This window comes from Triturus cristatus, chromosome 6 (genome assembly GCF_964204655.1).
Source record: "Triturus cristatus chromosome 6, aTriCri1.1, whole genome shotgun sequence".
Taxonomy (NCBI): Eukaryota; Metazoa; Chordata; class Amphibia; order Caudata; family Salamandridae; genus Triturus; species Triturus cristatus.
Window position 1 is genome coordinate 264,891,166 of NC_140589.1, and position 20,011 is coordinate 264,911,176.

Genomic DNA, 20,011 nt, shown 5'->3' on the forward strand with positions numbered 1-20,011 from the left:
TTCCCTCCGTGATGTGCTCACCCATGTGTGCTTCCTCCCCACTTCCCTCCGTGATGTGCTCACCCATGTGTACTCCTCCCCACTTCCCTCCGTGATGTGCTCACACATGTGTACTCCTCCCCACTTCCCCCCATGATGTGCTCACCCTTCTGTGCTTCCTCCCCACTTCCCTCTGTGATGTGCTCACCCTTGTGTGCTTCCTCCCCACTTTCCTCCGTGATGTGCTCACCCTGTGTGCTTCCTCCCCACTTCTCTCCGTGATGTGCTCACCCGTGTGCTTCCTCCCCACTTCCTTCCGTGATGTGCTCACCCTTGTTTGCTTCCTCCCCACTTCCCTCCATGATGTGCTCACCCTTGTTTGCTTCCTCCCCACTTCCCTCCCTGATGTGCTCACCCTGTGTGCTTCCTCCCTACTTCCCTCCGTGATGGGCTCACCCATGTGTACTCCTCCCACTTCCCTAGGTGATGTCCTCACCCATGTGTGCTTCCTCCCCACTTCCCTCCGTGATGTGCTCACCCATGTGTGCTTCCTCCCCACTTCCCTCCGTAAACTGCTCACGCTTGTGTGCTTCCTCACCAATTCCCTCCGTGAAGTGCTCACCCTGTGTGCTTCCTCCCACTTTCCTCCATGATGTGCTCACCCATGTGTGCTTTCTCCCCACTTCCCTCCGTCATGTGCTCACCCATGTGTGCTTCCTCCCCACTTCCCTCCGTAAACTGCTCACCCTTGTGTGCTTCCTCACCAATTCCCTCCGTAAAGTGCTCACTCTGTGTGCTTCCTCCCACTTTCCTCCATGATGTGCTCACCCATGTGTGCTTTCTCCCCACTTCCCTCCGTCATGTGCTCACCCTGTGTGCTTCCTCCCTACTTCCTTCCGTGGTGTGCACACCCTTGTTTGCTTCCTACCCACTTACCTCCGCGATGTGCTCACCCTGTGTGCTTCCTCCCACTTTCCTCTGTCATGTGCTCACCCATGTGTGCTTCCTCCCCACTTTCCTCCGTCATGTGCTCACACTGTGTGTTTACTCCCCACTTCCCTCCATGATGTGCTCACCCTTGTTTGCTTCCTCCCCACTTCCCTCCCTGATGTGCTCACCCTGTGTGCTTCCTCCCTACTTCCCTCCGTGATGGGCTCACCCATGTGTACTCCTCCCACTTCCCTAGGTGATGTCCTCACCCATGTGTGCTTCCTCCCCACTTCCCTCCGTGATGTGCTCACCCATGTGTGCTTCCTCCCCACTTCCCTCCGTAAACTGCTCACCCTTGTGTGCTTCCTCACCAATTCCCTCCGTGATGTGCTCACCCTGTGTGCTTCCTCCCACTTTCCTCCATGATGTGCTCACCCATGTGTGCTTTCTCCCCACTTCCCTCCGTCATGTGCTCACCCATGTGTGCTTTCTCCCCACTTCCCTCCGTAAACTGCTCACCCATGTGTGCTTCCTCCCCACTTCCCTCCGTAAACTGCTCACCCTTGTGTGCTTCCTCACCAATTCCCTCCGTGAAGTGCTCACTCTGTGTGCTTCCTCCCACTTTCCTCCATGATATGCTCACCCATGTGTGCTTTCTCCCCACTTCCCTCCGTCATGTGCTCACCCTGTGTGCTTCCTCCCTACTTCCTTCCGTGGTGTGCACACCCTTGTTTGCTTCCTACCCACTTACCTCCGTGATGTGCTCTCCCTGTGTGCTTCCTCCCACTTTCCTCTGTCATGTGCTCACCCATGTGTGCTTCCTCCCCACTTTCCTCCGTCATGTGCTCACACTGTGTGTTTACTCCCCACTTCCCTCCGTGATGGCTCACCCTTGTTTGCTTCCTCCCCACTGTCCCTCCTCGCCCTTCATCCTGCACCTCCAAGTCCAACCCCCCTCTCTAGCATCTCCTCTCCTGTACCAGGGCACAGTTTTACACCTCACATCCTCTCCTCTCTTCCCATTAGCTTCATTTACCACAAAAATGGATTTGCTTCAAGTAAATAAAAGGCATTGTCATTTACAATGCCAATACCTCAAACTCTAGTAAATGCGAGACATATTGCATTGCAAATGCTTGTTTTTTTATAGTTGGGTGCGTGTTTGAATTCAGCAGTGCTTTACTGGGCAATGAGCAGTCCGGTCAGATATTGTTGCTAGACTGTAAGGAGCAATTATTCGGTTGTATGCCGAATCAGTTATTCAATTGTATGATTAAACTGTGAGTGGGCGCTAAGGAAAGTGTACTGTAAAAAGGGGATTGCATGCTTCACAATCTTTAAAGGGACTCTGGAGCAGCTGTGCAGCAAAGCTTACATTTATATATGAAGATGCACAGTACAACCTTCAATGTTAATTACATGTATAGATAATACTAAGTGATCTGATGAGTATCCCCTATTAAGTCACGTGATTGTCCTTTTCTTGCAGAGAGTGTTGTAATGATTCTACCCTTGCCTTAAAAAAGGAATCTGTCCTTGCTGCGTGAGATGTCAGAGATTCTAATATTCTTTGAGACCCCGTTGTATTTTAATACAGATTTAGTGGAGAGCCAATAAAAAAAAAAGAAGGTGCTGGGAAAGTAATCTGTGATCCTTCCCTTGTTGCACAGTTTATGTATCTGTAGAAGATAGGAATAGTGTACCATTGTCAGAGTATATAATTATTTTGAAGTTGGCCAGCTGTGGCTGTATCTAATTCACTAACGCTCTTTGTTCATAATGCTGTAATTTTTGTGTTTGGCAGCTCCATGTGTTTAGAGGATTTAGAAAATTCAAAATGTTAGTCTGAATTTTATGTGGTGCATTTTTTCTTAAAAGCTTTTACCTGCCAAAAAGTTCTGGGAACCCGAAGATACAAAAGATGGGCAGAAAGGGATATATCTTGGAGAAGAATGGCGGGAGAACGCCTGGGGAGCATCCCGTAAGTTGCCTTTTAAATAGTACATTACATTTCATAAAAATCTATATACCTATGTCAAATAAAGGGACATGAACCTGCATCTGTTGACTCCCAGGGCGTACATGAAGTACTGTGAAACATAAGAAAGTGTGGTGCTAATTCACTCAGTAACTAAAAATCAGCAGTGTTGCTGTTTCCTAGTAGTTAACCGCTTCAGTGTAAATTGGCATATGTATTAGTTTGTTTGAAGCCAACATATTCCAAAGTCATTCATCTTAATTCTGCCCCAGTACCTTCCTACATTCCATAATTAAACAATTTACCTTACATTTGCTTCTCGCTTTACTCAGCAGTGTATTACAAAACAGTTTTGCAAGTCATATTTACACTATGACCTAATAATGTACAGTTGTGTTTTTAGGTCACATGAAAGGTAGATGTGATAAAAAGTAATTTTCTAAATGATAGTAACTACTTTCATTTTGGATTGATAATAAATCTTAGTATTTTCCCCTGAAACAGATTTAGTGTAGTATATTTCATTTATATGTACAGTGATTGTTCAACATTAATCTTCCCATACAACAGTATCTAGGGCCCGCATCTCTGTCTGTCCTGTTTTCTTAACCACCACTATGGATTTTCTTACTATAAGTTTGATTTTCATTATTTTAGTAGCACAGATTTTGCCCAGAGTAGAAACGGTGTGCTTTAGGTAGAACAAAGCAGTACTAGCCGACATGAGCAGAAAGAATATGCAGTATGTGGCAGTTTACAAATGGAAGAGGAGGAACAAGGGGTGGTGGAAGTTTACACTGGACCACTGTGAGAAAGTGGTTCTGTTTATACTGTTCCCAAGTAGGTACAGTGTGTACAGAGTCCACGGTCCCCAGAGGTTTGGCAGAGGCTAAAGTTCGATATAACCTTACTCTCTAAAGTGGTAGCTTGGTCGAGCAGTAAGGCAGTATCAGATGACAGTGTAAAGCATTTGTTGTACACACTCAGTCAGCAAATGGTCTCACACACTCAATAACTGAACTCTAGGCCAATGGTTTATATAAAAAAATATATGGTTGTTTTATTTTAGAACCAACAATAGGTATCAAAATATACTTTCTCAGAATGAGATGCTTTTGTTAAATACTTTGCAGTAGGCAATTGACATTTGCAGATAATAGTTACAAGTTGTTGCAATAGGCAACACAGTTTCAAACACAATAATACATTGAGCTCATTGGGAATTTTCAGTTATATGCAATTGATTACTTTCAGGAATACTTTTCTAACTCCAGGACTGGATCCTAGAATTAGTCCTGGGGCAGTTCTTGGAAACAAGTGAGTAAATACGTTTAAGTTACTGTTGTGATTTTTAAGCAATAGTTTGCTATTTTAAAAGTTGACACTTAGAAACTTTTTCTGGTCAAATTACCAATGTTATCCTATGGAAGGAAATTCACTTAGCAGGTAAGTGGGGTTATGGTTACATTTTCTAGGTCAGTGTTGGATCCTGAATCCAGCACTAGTGTACCCCCTGTAAGCAGTTGAGAAACTGCGTTTAAGTTATACAGGCGATTTTTACGGACTATTTATAAGTTTGCAAAATCGACACTTAGAAGAAATTTCACAGGAAAACAGTCAATGGTTTCCTATGGAAGAAAATTCAAGTTACTGGTAAGTATGGTTAAAATTACTTTTCAGGGTCAGTACTGAGCTACACGATGCAGCACCGAGGTCTCTCCTGATAGCAGGTGAGTAAATCGGAATTCGTTGTTTGGCTGATTTTAGATTAATATTTTAAAGTTCCAAAACTCCACACTTAGAAGAATTTCCAAGTGAAACCAGTCAATGTTAGCCTATGGAAGAAAAGTGAGTTATCGGCTTTTAGGTACGTACTCGACTGGCAGAGTTAAGGTTCTGGGCATAGACTCTGGGGTCTCCCAGGGTCAGGTAGGTACAGTTGTTACACCCTCAGCGGCACAGGGGCAGCCGGGTGCAGAGGTAGTTAGGCCCAATGTTATCCAATGAGAAACAGGGGGGCTTTGGTTGGTGGCTGCTGGCGAGCAGGCCACGCGGCTGTGGGATCTGGGCTCCTGGTCACTTGCTCAGGGCAAATGGGGAAGTAGATTGGGACAGAGGTTGCTCTGTCAGGGGCACTCGGGCGGCTGGGTGCAGGGGTGTCTTTTGACGTCGGAAAATCGTACCCCCTGCTGGTCGCGGTTGGAGGAGTCCCTGGTTCTGAGGCTGCAGGCGTTGTCTGGGTCGTCGAGGAGAGCCCTTGGGCACTGGATTCCAGTTCAGAATCGCCTGGGGGATGTCCTCAGGGTCTTTGTCCACTCAGGCATAGGCCGGGCTCTGCGGGTGCAGAGTGTGCTGGTTTTGCGGTTCCTGGCTGGCACCAGGGATATTGCTGTTTGAGCAGAACCACTGCTCGTGGAAGTCCCAGTCTTGGTAGAGTCTCAAGGTAGTCAGGTCTTCCGGGGTTTTTGAGGTTGCTGACCACTGAAGGCACCGGAGTTCCACAGGAGCAGGTTCAAGGATCAACAGGCCGGTAGGGCTGGGGCCAAGTCAGTTGGTGTTGTCCTCTTGTTAGCAGCTGCGCGGCGGGTCTTCTGGTTTCTTGATCTTCTTGCTTGTTTTCGAATCGGGATCTGAGGAAGGAAGGTTCAGGGTGCCCCTAAATACTAAATTTAGGGGCGTTACAGGTAGGGTGAGGGCAGGGACCAATGGGTCCCTGTCCTGGGGTGAGTACACCCCCTATCCTGCTCCTGTGGGAGGGGGCAGGAGGAGCGTAGCTGTGATTGGGCAGGGCTCTCCATCCTCAAAATGGCCGGAGCCCGGAGTTGTGCTTCACCTCGCCTCCCCCCACCTGAGGGGTGGAGTTGGCACAGGCTGGCACACCCCCTTTCCTCACGTAGGGTTTCCCGACAGTCTTCCCGCCAGAGTGGGGGTCAGAACAGTGGGGGCCAGTTGCTGAGTACAGCAAGTGGCCCGGAGAAGCTCACAAAGGCGGCATGCCTTTGAAGCTTCCTCCTGCCCATCCTGGGGGAGGAGACCTACCACCTCGCCCAGGATGTGCATTGTTGCAGGCCCAGGAGAGCAGGGGTTCTCCACCCAGGGGTCCAGCAACATGTCTGCTGTGTGGCAGCCTAGGCAGCCTCTCAGACAAGACGTGGATTGTAGGTTAGGTTTCAGGGGGCATCTCTAAGATGCCCTCTGTTGTGCATTTTACCTTAAATCCCACACTGGCATCAGTGTGGGCTTAATGTGCTGAGAAGTTTGATATCAAACTTGTAAGTCTTCAGTGTAGCCATTATGGTGCTGTGGAGTTCGTAATGACAACCTCCCAGCACCATATACTCTTAATGGCATCACTGCACTTACAGCTAGAGAGGTGGCTGATGTATGCCAGGGCAGTGGGTTTGTGGGCATGGCACACATGGATGTGTGCAATGTCGACTCTGTGATTAATTCTACACCAGGACACTCAGCCTGCAAAGGCAGTGTGTGTGTGTGATTGATTGATAGGCTTTATTTCGATACATAAAATATCTTAAAAGCAGTTCAACAGTTAAAGAAAACAGCAAATAAAACACTTTCCCAGAAAAATAAAATAAAAACAATGACTTAATAAATACAATTAATACAGTTAAAATCAGAATTAAATTGAAACGGAAAGCCTTTTTGCACGAATCAACCAAGTCCACTTTAGGAATTTAGACACACCACAAACCACCAAAGTGGATGTGTCAGACAATAAAATGCGTAGGGCCACAGTGTAATAGCGAGTTCCCAACTGTCTACAAAGTGGTGTGAGCCAGCGCCGCCTGGGAGAACAATAGTCAGGGCATTCAAAAAGAATATGTGCCACCGTCTCGACCCGTGTGGAACAACTGGCACAAAAGGGGGAGGGCTGGGGGGACAATTTCCACCGGGATATCAGATCACCTATAGGTAAAATCCCTACTCTAAATTTAAAATATAAAGCCCTATCAAAAGGAATGGAAATCATGTCGAGATAGGGTTCGTAAGCTACCACGTCTTTAATCCTCAAAAAGGCTACAGTTGACTTACATAGGCGTGGATCGACAGTGAATTTAAACGAAACCCAATCCCAATACAATTTCTTTAAAATGGCTTTAGGAGAGGCAGATCGAGTAACCCAAGCTTCACCTAAGCCCAGCTCCCCCAAAAGATGTTTAACGTCCCTCAACCATTTAATCCTATGCCAGCCCCCCATTGACATCACCTCGGACAGTCCCTCCGCATAGGAGGCTAATTCGGGCACCCTCCACAAGCGGGCCCACAGGAGCAGGGGACGAAGTCTAGCTTGGTCCGCAATTGATCTGCAGCCCAGATCCAGCAAGACTGGAACTGTGGGTGTGCTCAAAGGGAGAGCCATCAGATCTTTCAAAAATTTGCTCTCCGATTTAGCAAGTACATCAAGATTGCCTGTACCCCACAACTCCGCGCCATACAAAGCAGCACTAACCCCTCTAGCTTTATAAATCTCCACAACTGGGGCAATAAATTATTTTGTGGAAGAACGATGTTCCCTAAGCAACACACCACCCACCCTTTTGTGGTTAAGTAGCATCTTGTGGATGTGCGGAGTCCAACTCATAGTCGCTAAGGCGGATTCCCAGGTAGTCAAACTCTGATACCCTCTCCAGGTGAGCAGAGTTCAAGACCGGAAGGCGCCCCAGTTTCCCTGGTGGATTCATGATCAAATATTTGGTCTTGTCAACATTTATCACCAATCCCCTAAGGGAACAAAACTCCTGGAAGCAGTTAAGAAGTTTTTGGAGGCCCTGGGGGGTCTTTGCAATAAGGAGGGTATCATCTGCAAAGAGTAGTGTGGGGATCCGAGTGCCCGCCAGGGAGGGTGCATCAGCAGGTTCTTGTAGCAGATACTCAACCACACCATTCACATAGAGAGAGAATAGGGTGGGAGCTAACACACATCCCTGGCGGACGCCCCTACTCACTGGAATTCTGTCAGTTTTCTCCCCATTCTTACCCCACCGCACCTGCGCATAATTGCCTGTGTGTAGTTTTATCAGGAGTGATAGGATATAAGAAGGCACCCCCAGACCCTGCAAGACCCTCCACAGTTCCTCTCTAGGTACCAGGTCAAAGGCAGTCTTGAGGTCGATAAAGGCCAGATAAAGACTGCCCTTGCCCAGCACCACCACCTTCCAATACAGGAGCGCCAGTCTGAAGACTTGCTCAATGGTCCCGGTTCCAGAGCGAAAACCAGCCTGGAAATCTGACAGAATCTTATTATCATCCACCCATTGGAGGATCCTCCCCAGAATCACCTTCCCTGCCACCTTTTGGGATGAATCAATAAGGCTTTTATTGCGGGTAGATCGATGGCTTCCAATACCCAATTTTTAATACAAGCATTAGAGTATATCAACACAAACCAAATCCCCGCAAGTATCATAATGGTTGATGCGGAAAAGGCTTTTGACCTTGTAAATTGGATGACTTTATTTTTTACTCTAGGACAATTTGGGTTCCCCTCTAAGGTGGTAGGAATGCTAAACAATATCTATCAGGATGCTACAGCTAAACTCGTAATAAATGCTACCTGTGCAGGAATGATACGAATTAAGCGGGGAACCAGACAAGGCTGCCCACTTTCCCCTCTACTTTTTACTTTTTTTATAGAACCATTAGTTTAAAAAATCCGCAATAATGCTGCTATTCATCCCCCAATCCCAGATATGTCTAAACTTAAGTTGTTTGCTGATGATATTATTTTATATTTGGTCCCCAATAGGTCTAATTTTGAGGAGGTCTTGGGTGAATTCTCTCAATTTGAAAAGATAGGTGGTTACAAAATCAATGCAAATAAAACTGAAGTTCTAGCCTTGAATACGGATATTGATCCTTTCCCCGACTCTTTAAAATTACAGGCAGCTAGGACCAACCCCATAAGATATCTTGGGATCTATGTCTCCTCTGTTTTCCCAACTTTATGATTTAAATTATCTAAGAATGAAGAAAAAAATTACGAAATTATTGGATCAATGGTCACTTCTCCCATTATCGATAGTTGGGTGCGTATCTTTGATTAAAATGTCAATACTACCTCTTTTGATTTTTTTATTCTCCAATGTCCCTATTAAAATTAACCAGGTATTTTTTAGGGAAATAGAAACGCTTTTTAGGCAATTTATATGGGAGAAGAAAGCCCCCCGAGTTAAATTGAATATCCTTCAACTACCCGTAGATCAGGGGGGACTCGCACTCCCACATATCAAATCCTATTATGAAGCCGCCTTCCTTAACATTGTATCAAGACTGGTAGGATCCAGCTCTTGTAGAGCTACTTTTTTTATTGATAAAATGCTGACAGAGATCGGTTCATCCATTCCAGTGTTTTTAAAGACTGCCAAACTTCCAAAGAAAACCCGATATAAAATTCTAAAGGACTTCCTATTCCGACTACAGGCAATTTTTAGGGACATGAATTTGACGGGCTTCCTATACCTTAAACTAAAAGAATGTGCCGGCCTCGGTCTTCAGTTACAAGCCGGCCATAATATTACATGGGAAAACTCCGGCTTAACACAATTGAGACACTTTATAATACAGAACAGACCAATCTCTTGGCAGGAAATATTGGTTAGGGTGGGGGCTCGCCGGAAACCGGTCTATTTTGAATATCTGCGCTTAGTCTCCTGGTTGAGAAGCTACGGAGGTTTAAATGAACCCCCCAACCAGTTGTCAACTGCACTTTATGGAGCTAAACTTCGAGGGATTGGTAATTGGTATAAGCTGATCCATAAACAACTGTATCCCCCCATAATTCAGAAACATCGGGAAAAAATACTTCGGGAGACTGACTGCAGCTTATCCGAAAGGGAGTGGGAGTGGGTCAGCCACTCTGGTGGCCGTGCACTTCGCGCCGCTAACTATAAGAGGATGGCTTTTCTTTCTAGGTGGCTGGCCTACTTGACACCCTCTATTCTGAGTAAAAGGTTTCCCGATGTTGAAGACAGGTGTTTTAGATGCGCCAAACTGGGGGAAGGCGGATGGCACCATACCTTTTTTGTATGTCCCGGGCTGAGGTCTTTTTGGGAAACAATTTTTTCAGACATCAACCGTGCAATTGGGAATTCCATTCCTATTGCAGCCGAGACTGTTTTATTCGGCAGTTGCAAGGGTGATATACAATTGTCTAACCCAGAAAGAATTTTTATCTTTATTGCCTGCGCGGTAGCTCGCTCCTTAATTTTACAAAATTGGAGATCTAATACAGCTCCCTCCCATTTGAAATGGATAAATAAAATGAAAAGGGTCAAAAAATTTGAGGAGGCTTATGCTAGGAGGGTTGGAGCTGTGAACAAATTTGAGCGAAATTGGAAGTTTTTTGAAAAATTGGAGATGACTTAAATTCATTCGCCCTTAAGAATGCACTTGCAATTTGTTTGGCAACTGTTTTATAGCATTGGAAGTGGCGAATCGCTTAAAATCAGCTTTTTTATCCCCATTACCACGAGTATCATGATGTTGAATCCTTCTTTGACTATAATCTTTTGTAGTCTGCCTTGTCTTGCACTTTAAATGGCTGAGTACTGTATTTTTGCTATTTGCACTTGGTATACTACACTTTTGTCTTGAAGCGATCTACGATTTATTAATATGTTGTCTTGTTTCGCATTTGCACTTTAAATGGCTCAAAGTACTGTATTTTTTTGCTATTTGCACTTGGTATATTGCACTTTTATCCTGAAGTGATTAACGATTATATTGATCATTAGCTATCAAAATCTCTTTCCTTTTTTGTTTTTTTGTTTTCCTTTGTTGCTATACATTAAGCATATTGTATTTCTTATTAGTGCTTTTCCTCATTGTACTTTTTTCATCTTTTTGACGTATTATCTATGTAACAAACCCTAATTGTACTTTATAATGTCTTCTTTTATCTACCTCCTGCTCAATAAACAAAAAAAAAAGGCTTATGGGCCTATAGTTAGCGGGGTTGTCCCGACATCCCTTCTTGAATATCGGGACAACCTCCGCCCCTTTCCAGGATTCAGGTACAGATGCTCCCCCCATAATAGCATTCAATAGAGTGGAAACCAACTTCCCCCATTGCTTGGGATTGGCACATAACAAGTCACCGGGTATCCCGTCAGGCCCGGCAGCTTTTAGGGGGACCAGGGACTTGATTACAAGCTCCACTTCTCTGTCAGTAAAGGGATCAGCCTCAGTGTCCACTGCCTCGACCACCAGAGCAAAGGAGTCATTAAGGACCCCCTCGGCAGGGGTATAAAGGGACAAGAAGTGGCTAAACCAATTCTGAGCTGGGATATTACATGTCAGCAATGTGCCAACAGGCCTATCCCTGGATCTTACCAAACTACAAAATCCCCCAGCATTCCTGTCCAAGCTTGCAGCCAAGAGGTCCGCCCAGAACTTCTCCTCCCCCTCTCTTTTTGCTACCTTTAAAGTCTGGGAGTAATCTTTCCTTGCGAGCCTAATTGCAACCTGGGATTTAGATTTAACAGCCTCTACCAGCGCTTTTTTCTTGAGACTGCATTTTTTTGTAAACCAACCCTGCGTTTTGGGCAGCAACTTCCTGTTGTTAGCACGAGGAGCCATGCCAGGGAGAATAAATAGGTTGCTCAGCGCCCTAGTTAAGTCGCAGAAGGTCAGCGTGATCTCCTCAGGCGAACGGGTTGGCGACTCCAATTTGCACTGTGCTGCAGCCAGGAGTGCCCCTATATCTGCCACTTTCTCTTTGGACGTGATAAGCTTAGCCCACTTCAGCCGTCTACCACAATTGGATGGGAAAACTTTGTGGGGGTTTGGAGCTATATAAGATGGTAATCCCCCCTTATCAGTTAACCACTGGGGAAAGAAGGCGAGTGAGAGGAGATTATGATCACTCTCAGTTGTCGGTATGATCTCCATATCCTTCAGGATGCTCCATAGAGTTACTTCAAGAAGAATATAATCTATTCTAGACGTATGATTTGGCCTATTATAGGTATGAGCACCCACTAGGTCAGACTTGGACCTCCCATTAACAGCCCTAAGGTCAAATTCCATGTTAAGGGAATTAATCTGTACCGCCACTTGGGTCCACCTCGTGTGTGTGTGTGTGTGTGTGTGTGTCAGTCAGAGTACAGGGCCCCTAAGGGTGGCACAGTAAGTGGCCAGAGATGCCAATTGGGTTTAGGCTTTAGTACAGTTTTTAGGGAAGGAACACATGCCCTGGGTACCTGATTGGCAAGGACCCAGGGCACACCAAGGAAAATGTGCATCAGGTATCAAGCAAAAAGTGGGGGGGTTACTGCAACAGAAACCCACTTCCTTACAACCCCATACTTGCTGCAATGCAGAAGTAGCTACATATAATATTGATAGTTCACAAAAGGACCAAGCATTGTACAGAATATACATTTGCACATACATAAATTATAAATTGCTGAATATGGGTAAAGTATTGTCTGAGGAAGTGTCTTCTTTCTGCATGGTTGCCCCCACATTTTGCTGAATTGCTGGTGTGCCATGGGCTCCTGCCAATCATGTACCCAGGGCGTATGTTATTTTGCTAAAACTGCATTGAAGCCTAAACCCATTTGGCATCACTGGCCACAGGTCAGCCCCTGGTAAATGGTACCGGGGGTTACCAGAGCACTCTATGACCAGAGAAGGCCCCTAAGGGCTGCAGCACTTATTATGCCACCCTTAAAGGTCCTGTACCATTACACTCGCAGGCTGTGTGTTGTGGTGTAGAACAAATTGAAGAGTCGACATGGTACACATCCCTGTGTGCTATGCCTACAACCCCCTGCCCTGGCATAGATCAGTCACCCTGTAGCTGGGTGCAGTACACCAGTGCTGAGGGTACAGTATCTAAGTGCATTCTTAGACATTGTAAGTGCAGTGCTGCCATTAAGAGTATATGGTGCTGGGAGTTTGTCATTACAAACTTCACAGCAGCATAATGGCTACACTGAAAACGGAGAAGTTTGCTATCAAACTTCTCAGCACATTAAACCCACACTGATGCCAATATGGGATTTAATGAAAAATGCACACAGAGGTCATCTTAGAGAAGCCCCTTGAAAACTAACCCACCACTAGTGTCCAGGCTGAGTGGCTGCTTTCAGCTGCCACCACCAGATATGTTTCTGACCCCTGGTCGAGAGCCTACTGCTCTCTGGGACCTGAAGCAATGCACATCCTGGGACGAGGTGCCAAGCCTCGTCCCCCAGGATGGGCAGGGTTCACGAAGGGGAAGCGTCAAAGGCTTGCCACCTTTGTGAGCTTCTCCAGGCCACTTGCTGCTTCCAGCAACTGGTCCCACTGGTTCTTACCCCCACTTTGGGTGGGAGAGCTGGCAGGAAAACAAGTAAGAAAGGTGTGCCCACCTCTGCCAACTCCACCCCTCAGGTGGGGGAGGCGAGTTGAAGCACAACTCTCAGTCCCTGCCATCTTAGAGATGGGGGGACTTAGCCAACCAGGGACATGCTCATGCCCCCCTCCCACTGGAGGGTGGCATAATAGGGGGTGTACCCACCCCAGGGAAGGGACCCATTGGTCCCAACCTTGTACCTACCTGTAACACCCCTAAATCTAGTATTTACGGGCACCCCTGAACCTTGCTTCCTCAGACAAGAAGAAACTACAAGAGAAGAAGGACCGAACAGTCATGCAGAAGCTAACAAGAGGAAGACGCCCACTGACTTGGCCACATCCCTACCGGCTTGTCTCCACCTCGAACCTGCTCTTGCGAAATCTCGGTGTGTCCTGCAGTCAGCAACCTCGAAAACCTCAGAGGACTTGCCTGCTTTCAATCTTAAAGACTGCGTCTCCCGTGAACACTGGATTTGTTCATATACAACCTCTGGTTTCGGCCGGATACCGCGGATCTGCCCCACTCTGCATCCGCAGTCCACGGCCCGCGCTCGAATGGGCAAACACCACGAGGAGGTCCCCCTGGCGATCCTCACCCGAGATCTGGCGTCCCCTGACCTGTCTCAAGCCGACTCCTGCAGCCTAAATCCAGAAGGTCCCCTCAACCGCGACCAGGAGCTGGTAAGAAGATCCGACCCTAAAAGGCACCCCTGCATCTGACGCCCCACGGCCTTGGGTGGCTAAACCAACAGTGCCTAACCAACCCCTAACTTCCCAACTTACCTCTCAAAGTGGTGGTCACTCCCAGAAGACCTTCGTCCCCAAGCCTGCAGTGCCTTTGCAAACCTGAGATTCCCCATTGCAAACAACAGGGTGCCCGACGTCAAAACAGCACCCTTTACCCGGCTGCTCTAGTGCCGCTGAGGGTGCACCTTTGATGCCACTTTTTTCCCCATTTGCCCTGAGCTAAAGTCCAGGAGCTTTGCTCCCACAACCAAGTAGCTGCTTGCCAGCAGCTACCAACCAGAGGTCTCGTATCCCCCATTGGATAACATTGGGCCTCAGCACCCGGCTGTCCTAGTGCTGCTGAGGGTGTAACTAGTGTGCATCCTTGACCCTGGGGGACCCCTGAGTCTACCCCCCAGAACCTCAACTCCCACTACCAAATACCTCAAAACCGATAACACTATGTTCGAGGCATATGAGCTGCAGATTACACACTGTGCATAGATCGCCATCTGGTGTTGGGCCCGGATGTTGCAGTTTTTTTCTCTTGGAAAGTCTTGGAAGTCACGAGGTAAGTGACTCCTCCTTTGGATCGTATTGCGCATGGGCTTCGGCTCCATCCTCAGATTGTTTTATCCGCCATCGGGCTCGGATGTGTTTTTCGCGCTCCAGTTCGGAACTGTTCCAGTTTTTCTGTTCGGCGTGCAATCTTTCCCCCTTCAACAGTATTGTCTTGATAGCGTTCTCCACACTCGACGGGACTCAACAATCGAAGTCTTCGATTGCGGTCGTCGACGAAGGCCTTCGGGCCTACCTAGGCTCCTGTCCTGGCTCATGGAAAGGACGCCATTTAAAAAGTGTCCTCGATGTGGGTCGAAGTTTCCCCACACCGATCTACATGAGGTGTGCAACCTCTGCCTCTCTCCAGAACACGAGGCAAGGGACTGTCCAGCTTGCGCCTCCTTCCGATCGAAGAAGACGATTCTGGACCGACGAGCAAGGCTCACTCGTCGACTTCGATCCCCGACGACATCTTTGAAGAAGGCGTCGATGTTCCGGAACAGCACACCGAAGAAGGCCTTGTCAGCGCCTCCGAAGCTGACGACTCCGACGTCGAGGACATCACTCCGGCACAGAGGGGCGTGAGTACGAACGTCGACCCCGACCCCAAACCCACCTCCACGCCATTAAAAAAGGCTTCGGGCACGCTTTCGGGACTAGGTCTACACTGAGAGACTGCTTCCCATACCTCGCTTCCGGGCCTGGTTAAGAAACCCATCAAGCCTTCAGGCAGCTCGGGCCCGAGCCAGCCTACCCTTAATGCCGAAAAACTCTCATCGACACCGGCACCGAAAAAGAAAACAACCCTTTCCTCTCCGTGCCGAGCTCGACACCGAAGCACTCTGCGTCGAAGACTGGCACCGGCTCCTTGGCACCAATAACATCCTCGGAGCCGAGCACGAGACCGAAAAGCCTCGACTCCCAAACCTCAAAGCCAAAACCCACCTCTGAACCGGGGAAGTCAAAAGACACTTCTAAACCCCACTGTTCAAAACCAAAAGCCAGTGCCGAATCCACACCTAAAAACCCACGGCTCCGACACCATCGGCACCGAAGGATCTGCCGCTTACAGAGAAACTGTTTCGATCCGATTCTTACCAAAAAACCCTCGTAAAGGATCAGAACACTGGGCATTTGACGCTTAACACCAGAAAAAGATCACTGGACAAGCCTGCACCAGCTCCACCACCAAAAAGGAGAGACTTTGCCACCTCCCCTTTGCGGATTCCTTCACCTCCACCTCCTCCTCAGTCTCCCCCACCCCATCATTCTCCCACACCCCATCATTCTCCCACACCCCATCATTCTCCCACACCATCTCCAGATGATGATGATGACATTATCTACGCCACAGGGGACGGGGTGGACAACCAACCAAGAGGGGACCCTAGTCCTTCAGGCTCCCCAGACCCATGGGACTACTACAACATCCCAAACGGACGATCTTTACCCTTCCAGACCCCCCCCCCCCCCCAGAGGACACAATGGGCTTTAACCAGCTACTCCATAGGGCTGCTCACTACCACGGAGTTGATCTCCACACAGACCCCGTCGAGGAGGAATTCCTCTTAGATACATTTGACACTGCACAGAGGTCCACCTCAGTTCTGCCCATGCTTAAGGGGGTTATTAAGCACGCACCAGAGGTCTGTAAAGGCCCGGTTAGGGCCAGGGTCATCAACCCTCGCATTGAGAAAAAATATAAGGCCGCCCAATCAGATCCAACCTACATTAGAGGCCCCGCACCACTAGACTCCCTGGTAGTCTCCAATTCGAGGAAACGTGCCAATTCCCAGGCATCAGGTGAGGCTCCACCGCCAGATAAGGAGTCTAAACTCCTGGACGCCTCTGGCAAGTGGACAGCGTCCCAAGCGGCCAACATATGGCGCAATGCTACACCCAAGCACTCCTAGCCAGATATGACAGGGAACATTATGATGAGCTGGAATCAATAATGCAACACCTCCCTGTCAAATATAAACATAGGGCCAACAAACTAATTCAAGAGGGTAAAACGATCACTAATACCTCCATCCGTTGTGCCCTCGAAGCAGCGGACACCGCCTCCAGGGCAATAAATACTAGAAGTCCTTCTGCGTAGGCATGCCTGGCTACGCATTTCAGGGTTCAAACCGGAGGTTCAGAGTTCCATCCTCAACCACCCCTTTGATGAGAAACACCTGTTTGGCCCTAATGTTGACGTAGTCCTCGAAAAAATGAAAAAGGACACAGACACGGCAAAATTAATTGGAGCCTTGCAGGCGCAAGATCCCAGGCGCTCCTTTCGCCGTTCCTCCTTTAGAAGCCCCACCAGAGGCTACTCCTCCGACAGCGCTTCCACTTCCTACAAGGCCCGTACCCAATCCACCTTCACTAGGGGTTACCAAAGAGACAGTTACAGGGGGAACAAAGACAGAGGCAAAACTAACACCTCCCGCTCTGCCTCCACCCTCACCAAGTGACTTCCCTCCACTCCCACTCCCCCCCCCCCCCCCCCACCCCCCCCTGCCCCAAGACTATTCCACTCCAGTCGGGGGCAGACTCCACAATTTCCTTCCTGTCTGGGCTACCATCACCTCAGACAGATGGGTGCAACAGATAATTCAATCAGGCTACTGTCTAGAACTAACATCTACCCCCCCAACCATTCCACCCAAACAGCGCCCAATGTCACAGGAACATCTGTCAATTTTAAAGCAGGAGGTGATCTCCCTCCTACAAAAAAGTGCAATAGAACCATTTCCTACCCACCAACAAAACAAGGGAGTTTCCTCCCTATATTTTCTCATACCAAAAAAGGACGGCTCTCTAAGACCCATTCTGAACCTCAGACCCCTAAACCAATACATACACTCAGACCACTTTCACATGGTCACACTCCAGAAAGTACTTCCTCTGCTCTCCCAGAACGATTTCCTTGCCACCATAGACCTCAAGGACGCCCCTTTTTCCACATTCCCGTTCACAACGCTCACAGGAAGTTTCTCAGATTCGTAGTGGACGGTCAGCACTAGCAATTCAAAGTACTCCCATTCGGAGTCACCACAGCACCACGAGTGTTTACCAAGTGCCTAGCGGTAGTGGCAGCACACCTCAGAAGACAACACATCCACGTCTTCCCATACCTAGACGACTGGCTCATAAAAGCCAGCTCATACAACCAGTGTGTACAACACACTCGCGCCACTAATCCAACTACTTCACGACCTGGGTTTCACTGTAAACTACGCCAAGTCCCATCTGCATCCGTCCCACGTACAACAATACCTCGGTGCGACCATAGACACCTCAAGAGCGGTAGCCTACCCCAGTCCCGCCCGGATAGCAAGCATACAAGCTCTTCACGCAAAATTTCAACCACAACACTCTCTTCCAGCCCGAGTGTTTATGCAACTTATAGGGATGATGGCCTCTTGCATATTCATAGTACCTCATGCAAGACTCCAGATGTGTCCTCTCCAAGAGTGCTTAGCACGCCAATGGAACCAGACTCAAGGTCAATTATCAGATCTGGTGTTGGTAGACGTCGTGTCAATCGCTCTCTGCAGTGGTGGACCACCAAAAACCTTTCCAATGGACGACCGTTCCTAGAGCTGGTTCCTCAAATAGTTCTAACTGCGGACGCATCGCTCTCCGGCTGGGGAGCTCACCTACTACATCACACCATGCAGGGCAGGTGGACACCTCAACAAAAGTTACTCCACATCAACCATCTGGAGTTACTGGCCATATTCCTAGCCCTAAAAGCTTTTCAAACACACGTCTCAGGCAAGGCTGTCTTAGTCCGCACAGACAACATGACAGCCATGTACTACATCCAAAAACAGGGCGGCACACACTCTCTGCAGCTCTCTCAGCTAGCACAGAGCATATGGAGGTGGGCCATACCTCAAAACATTTTTCTCCTAGCCCAACATGTACCAGGAGTCCAAAACACCATTGCAGATCTGTTGAGCCGTCCAACACAATAGATCCACGAGTGGGAACTTCATCCACAAGTTCCTCAACCTTTCTTTCAAATGTGGGGGCAACCACAGATGGACCTCTTCGCCACCCACGAAAACGCCAAATGCCCAAACTCCACCGCCAGATATCCACACCCATTGTCCAAAGGCAATGCGATATGGATGAACTGGTCAAGCATATTTGCGTACGCTTTTCCGCCTCTCCCACTCATTCCATTAGTGGTGCGCAAACTACAGCCACATTCCCTAACTCTCATCCTAGTTGCTCCAACTTGGGCCAGACAACCGTGGTACACCACATTGCTGGAACTCTCTGTAGTTCCGCACCAAAAGTTACACCTCTCTCCACACCTCTTAACCCAGAACCATGGAGAGATCAGACACCCGGACCCAGCTCAACCTTGCGATCTGGCTCCTGAAATCCTAGAATTTGGTTACCTTAATCTTCCCCCTGACTGTATGAACGTCATTAGAGAAGCTAGACGACCTACCACTAGAGCTTGCTACGCAGCCAATTGGAAACGTTTTGTCATCAATTGTCACAACAATAACGTCAATCCCTTAGATGTGTCTATCCAACACATCATAGCCTACTTAACTACACCTACAAAGATGCAACCCAGCCTACGGGTTTATTAGACTACACCTTGCTGCCATAGCAGCGTATCTACAAAATAGACAGCATCTATCACTCTTCAGTGTACCTGCCATTAAAGCCTTCATGGAAGGCCTTAAGAGAATAATTCCCCCCAGAGTGCCACCCTCACCTGTGTGGAACCTAAACATTGTTCTCACCAGACTAATGGGGCCTCCATTTGAACCTCTACATAAATGTGAGCTTCAATTTTTAACATGGAAAACTGCTTTCCTTGTAGCCATTACTTCGCTCAGAAGGGTAAGTGAGATACAAGCACTCACCATTCAAGAACCCTTTCTGCAAATGGATTAGTGCGGTTGTTCTCCGCACTAATCCAAAATTCCTTCCTAAAGTCATTTCTCCCTTTCATCTCAATCAATCTATGGAACTGCCTGTATTCTTCTCGCAGCCGCAAACCATTGCAGAAAGAGCTCTACAAACCCTAGATGTCTAAAGAGCTTTACTCTACTACATCAACAGAACACAACCTTTTCGTAAGACCAAACAACTATTCGTGCCTTTCTCACCACCACACAAAGGCAACCCCATCTCCAAATCTGGGCTAGGTAGGTGGATTGTTAAATGCATACAGATTTGCTACCACAAAGAAAAACAAACGCTATCTGTTCCCCCTAAAGCCCACTCTACACGTAAGATAGGGGCTTCCATGACATTTTTAGGGAACATCCCCTTAGATATCTGCAAAGCAGCTACATGGTCTACACCGCACGTTTTCACTAAACACTATTGTGTAGACGTGCAAACTAAGCAACAAGCTAGTGTGGGGCAGGCTGTCCTCAAAAAATTGTTTCAAACCACTGCAAAAGATAGTGGTGGTCGCCGCTAGGAGCTAGTACTGCTATATAATCTATG

At 47.8% G+C, this 20,011-nt stretch overlaps 1 protein-coding gene across 2 annotated transcripts in view; it reads left to right on the top strand.

The window, feature by feature from the left end:
* PUM2 (pumilio RNA binding family member 2) overlaps positions 1 to 20,011 on the top strand; it is an 886,789-nt gene that overhangs the window by 78,874 nt on the left and 787,904 nt on the right. For both annotated transcript variants that reach the window (XM_085610624.1, XM_085610625.1), the window contains exon 3: positions 2,788 to 2,890. In XM_085610624.1, the coding sequence (XP_085466750.1) occupies positions 2,788 to 2,890 (103 nt within the window). The remainder of the gene's footprint in view (positions 1 to 2,787; positions 2,891 to 20,011) is intronic.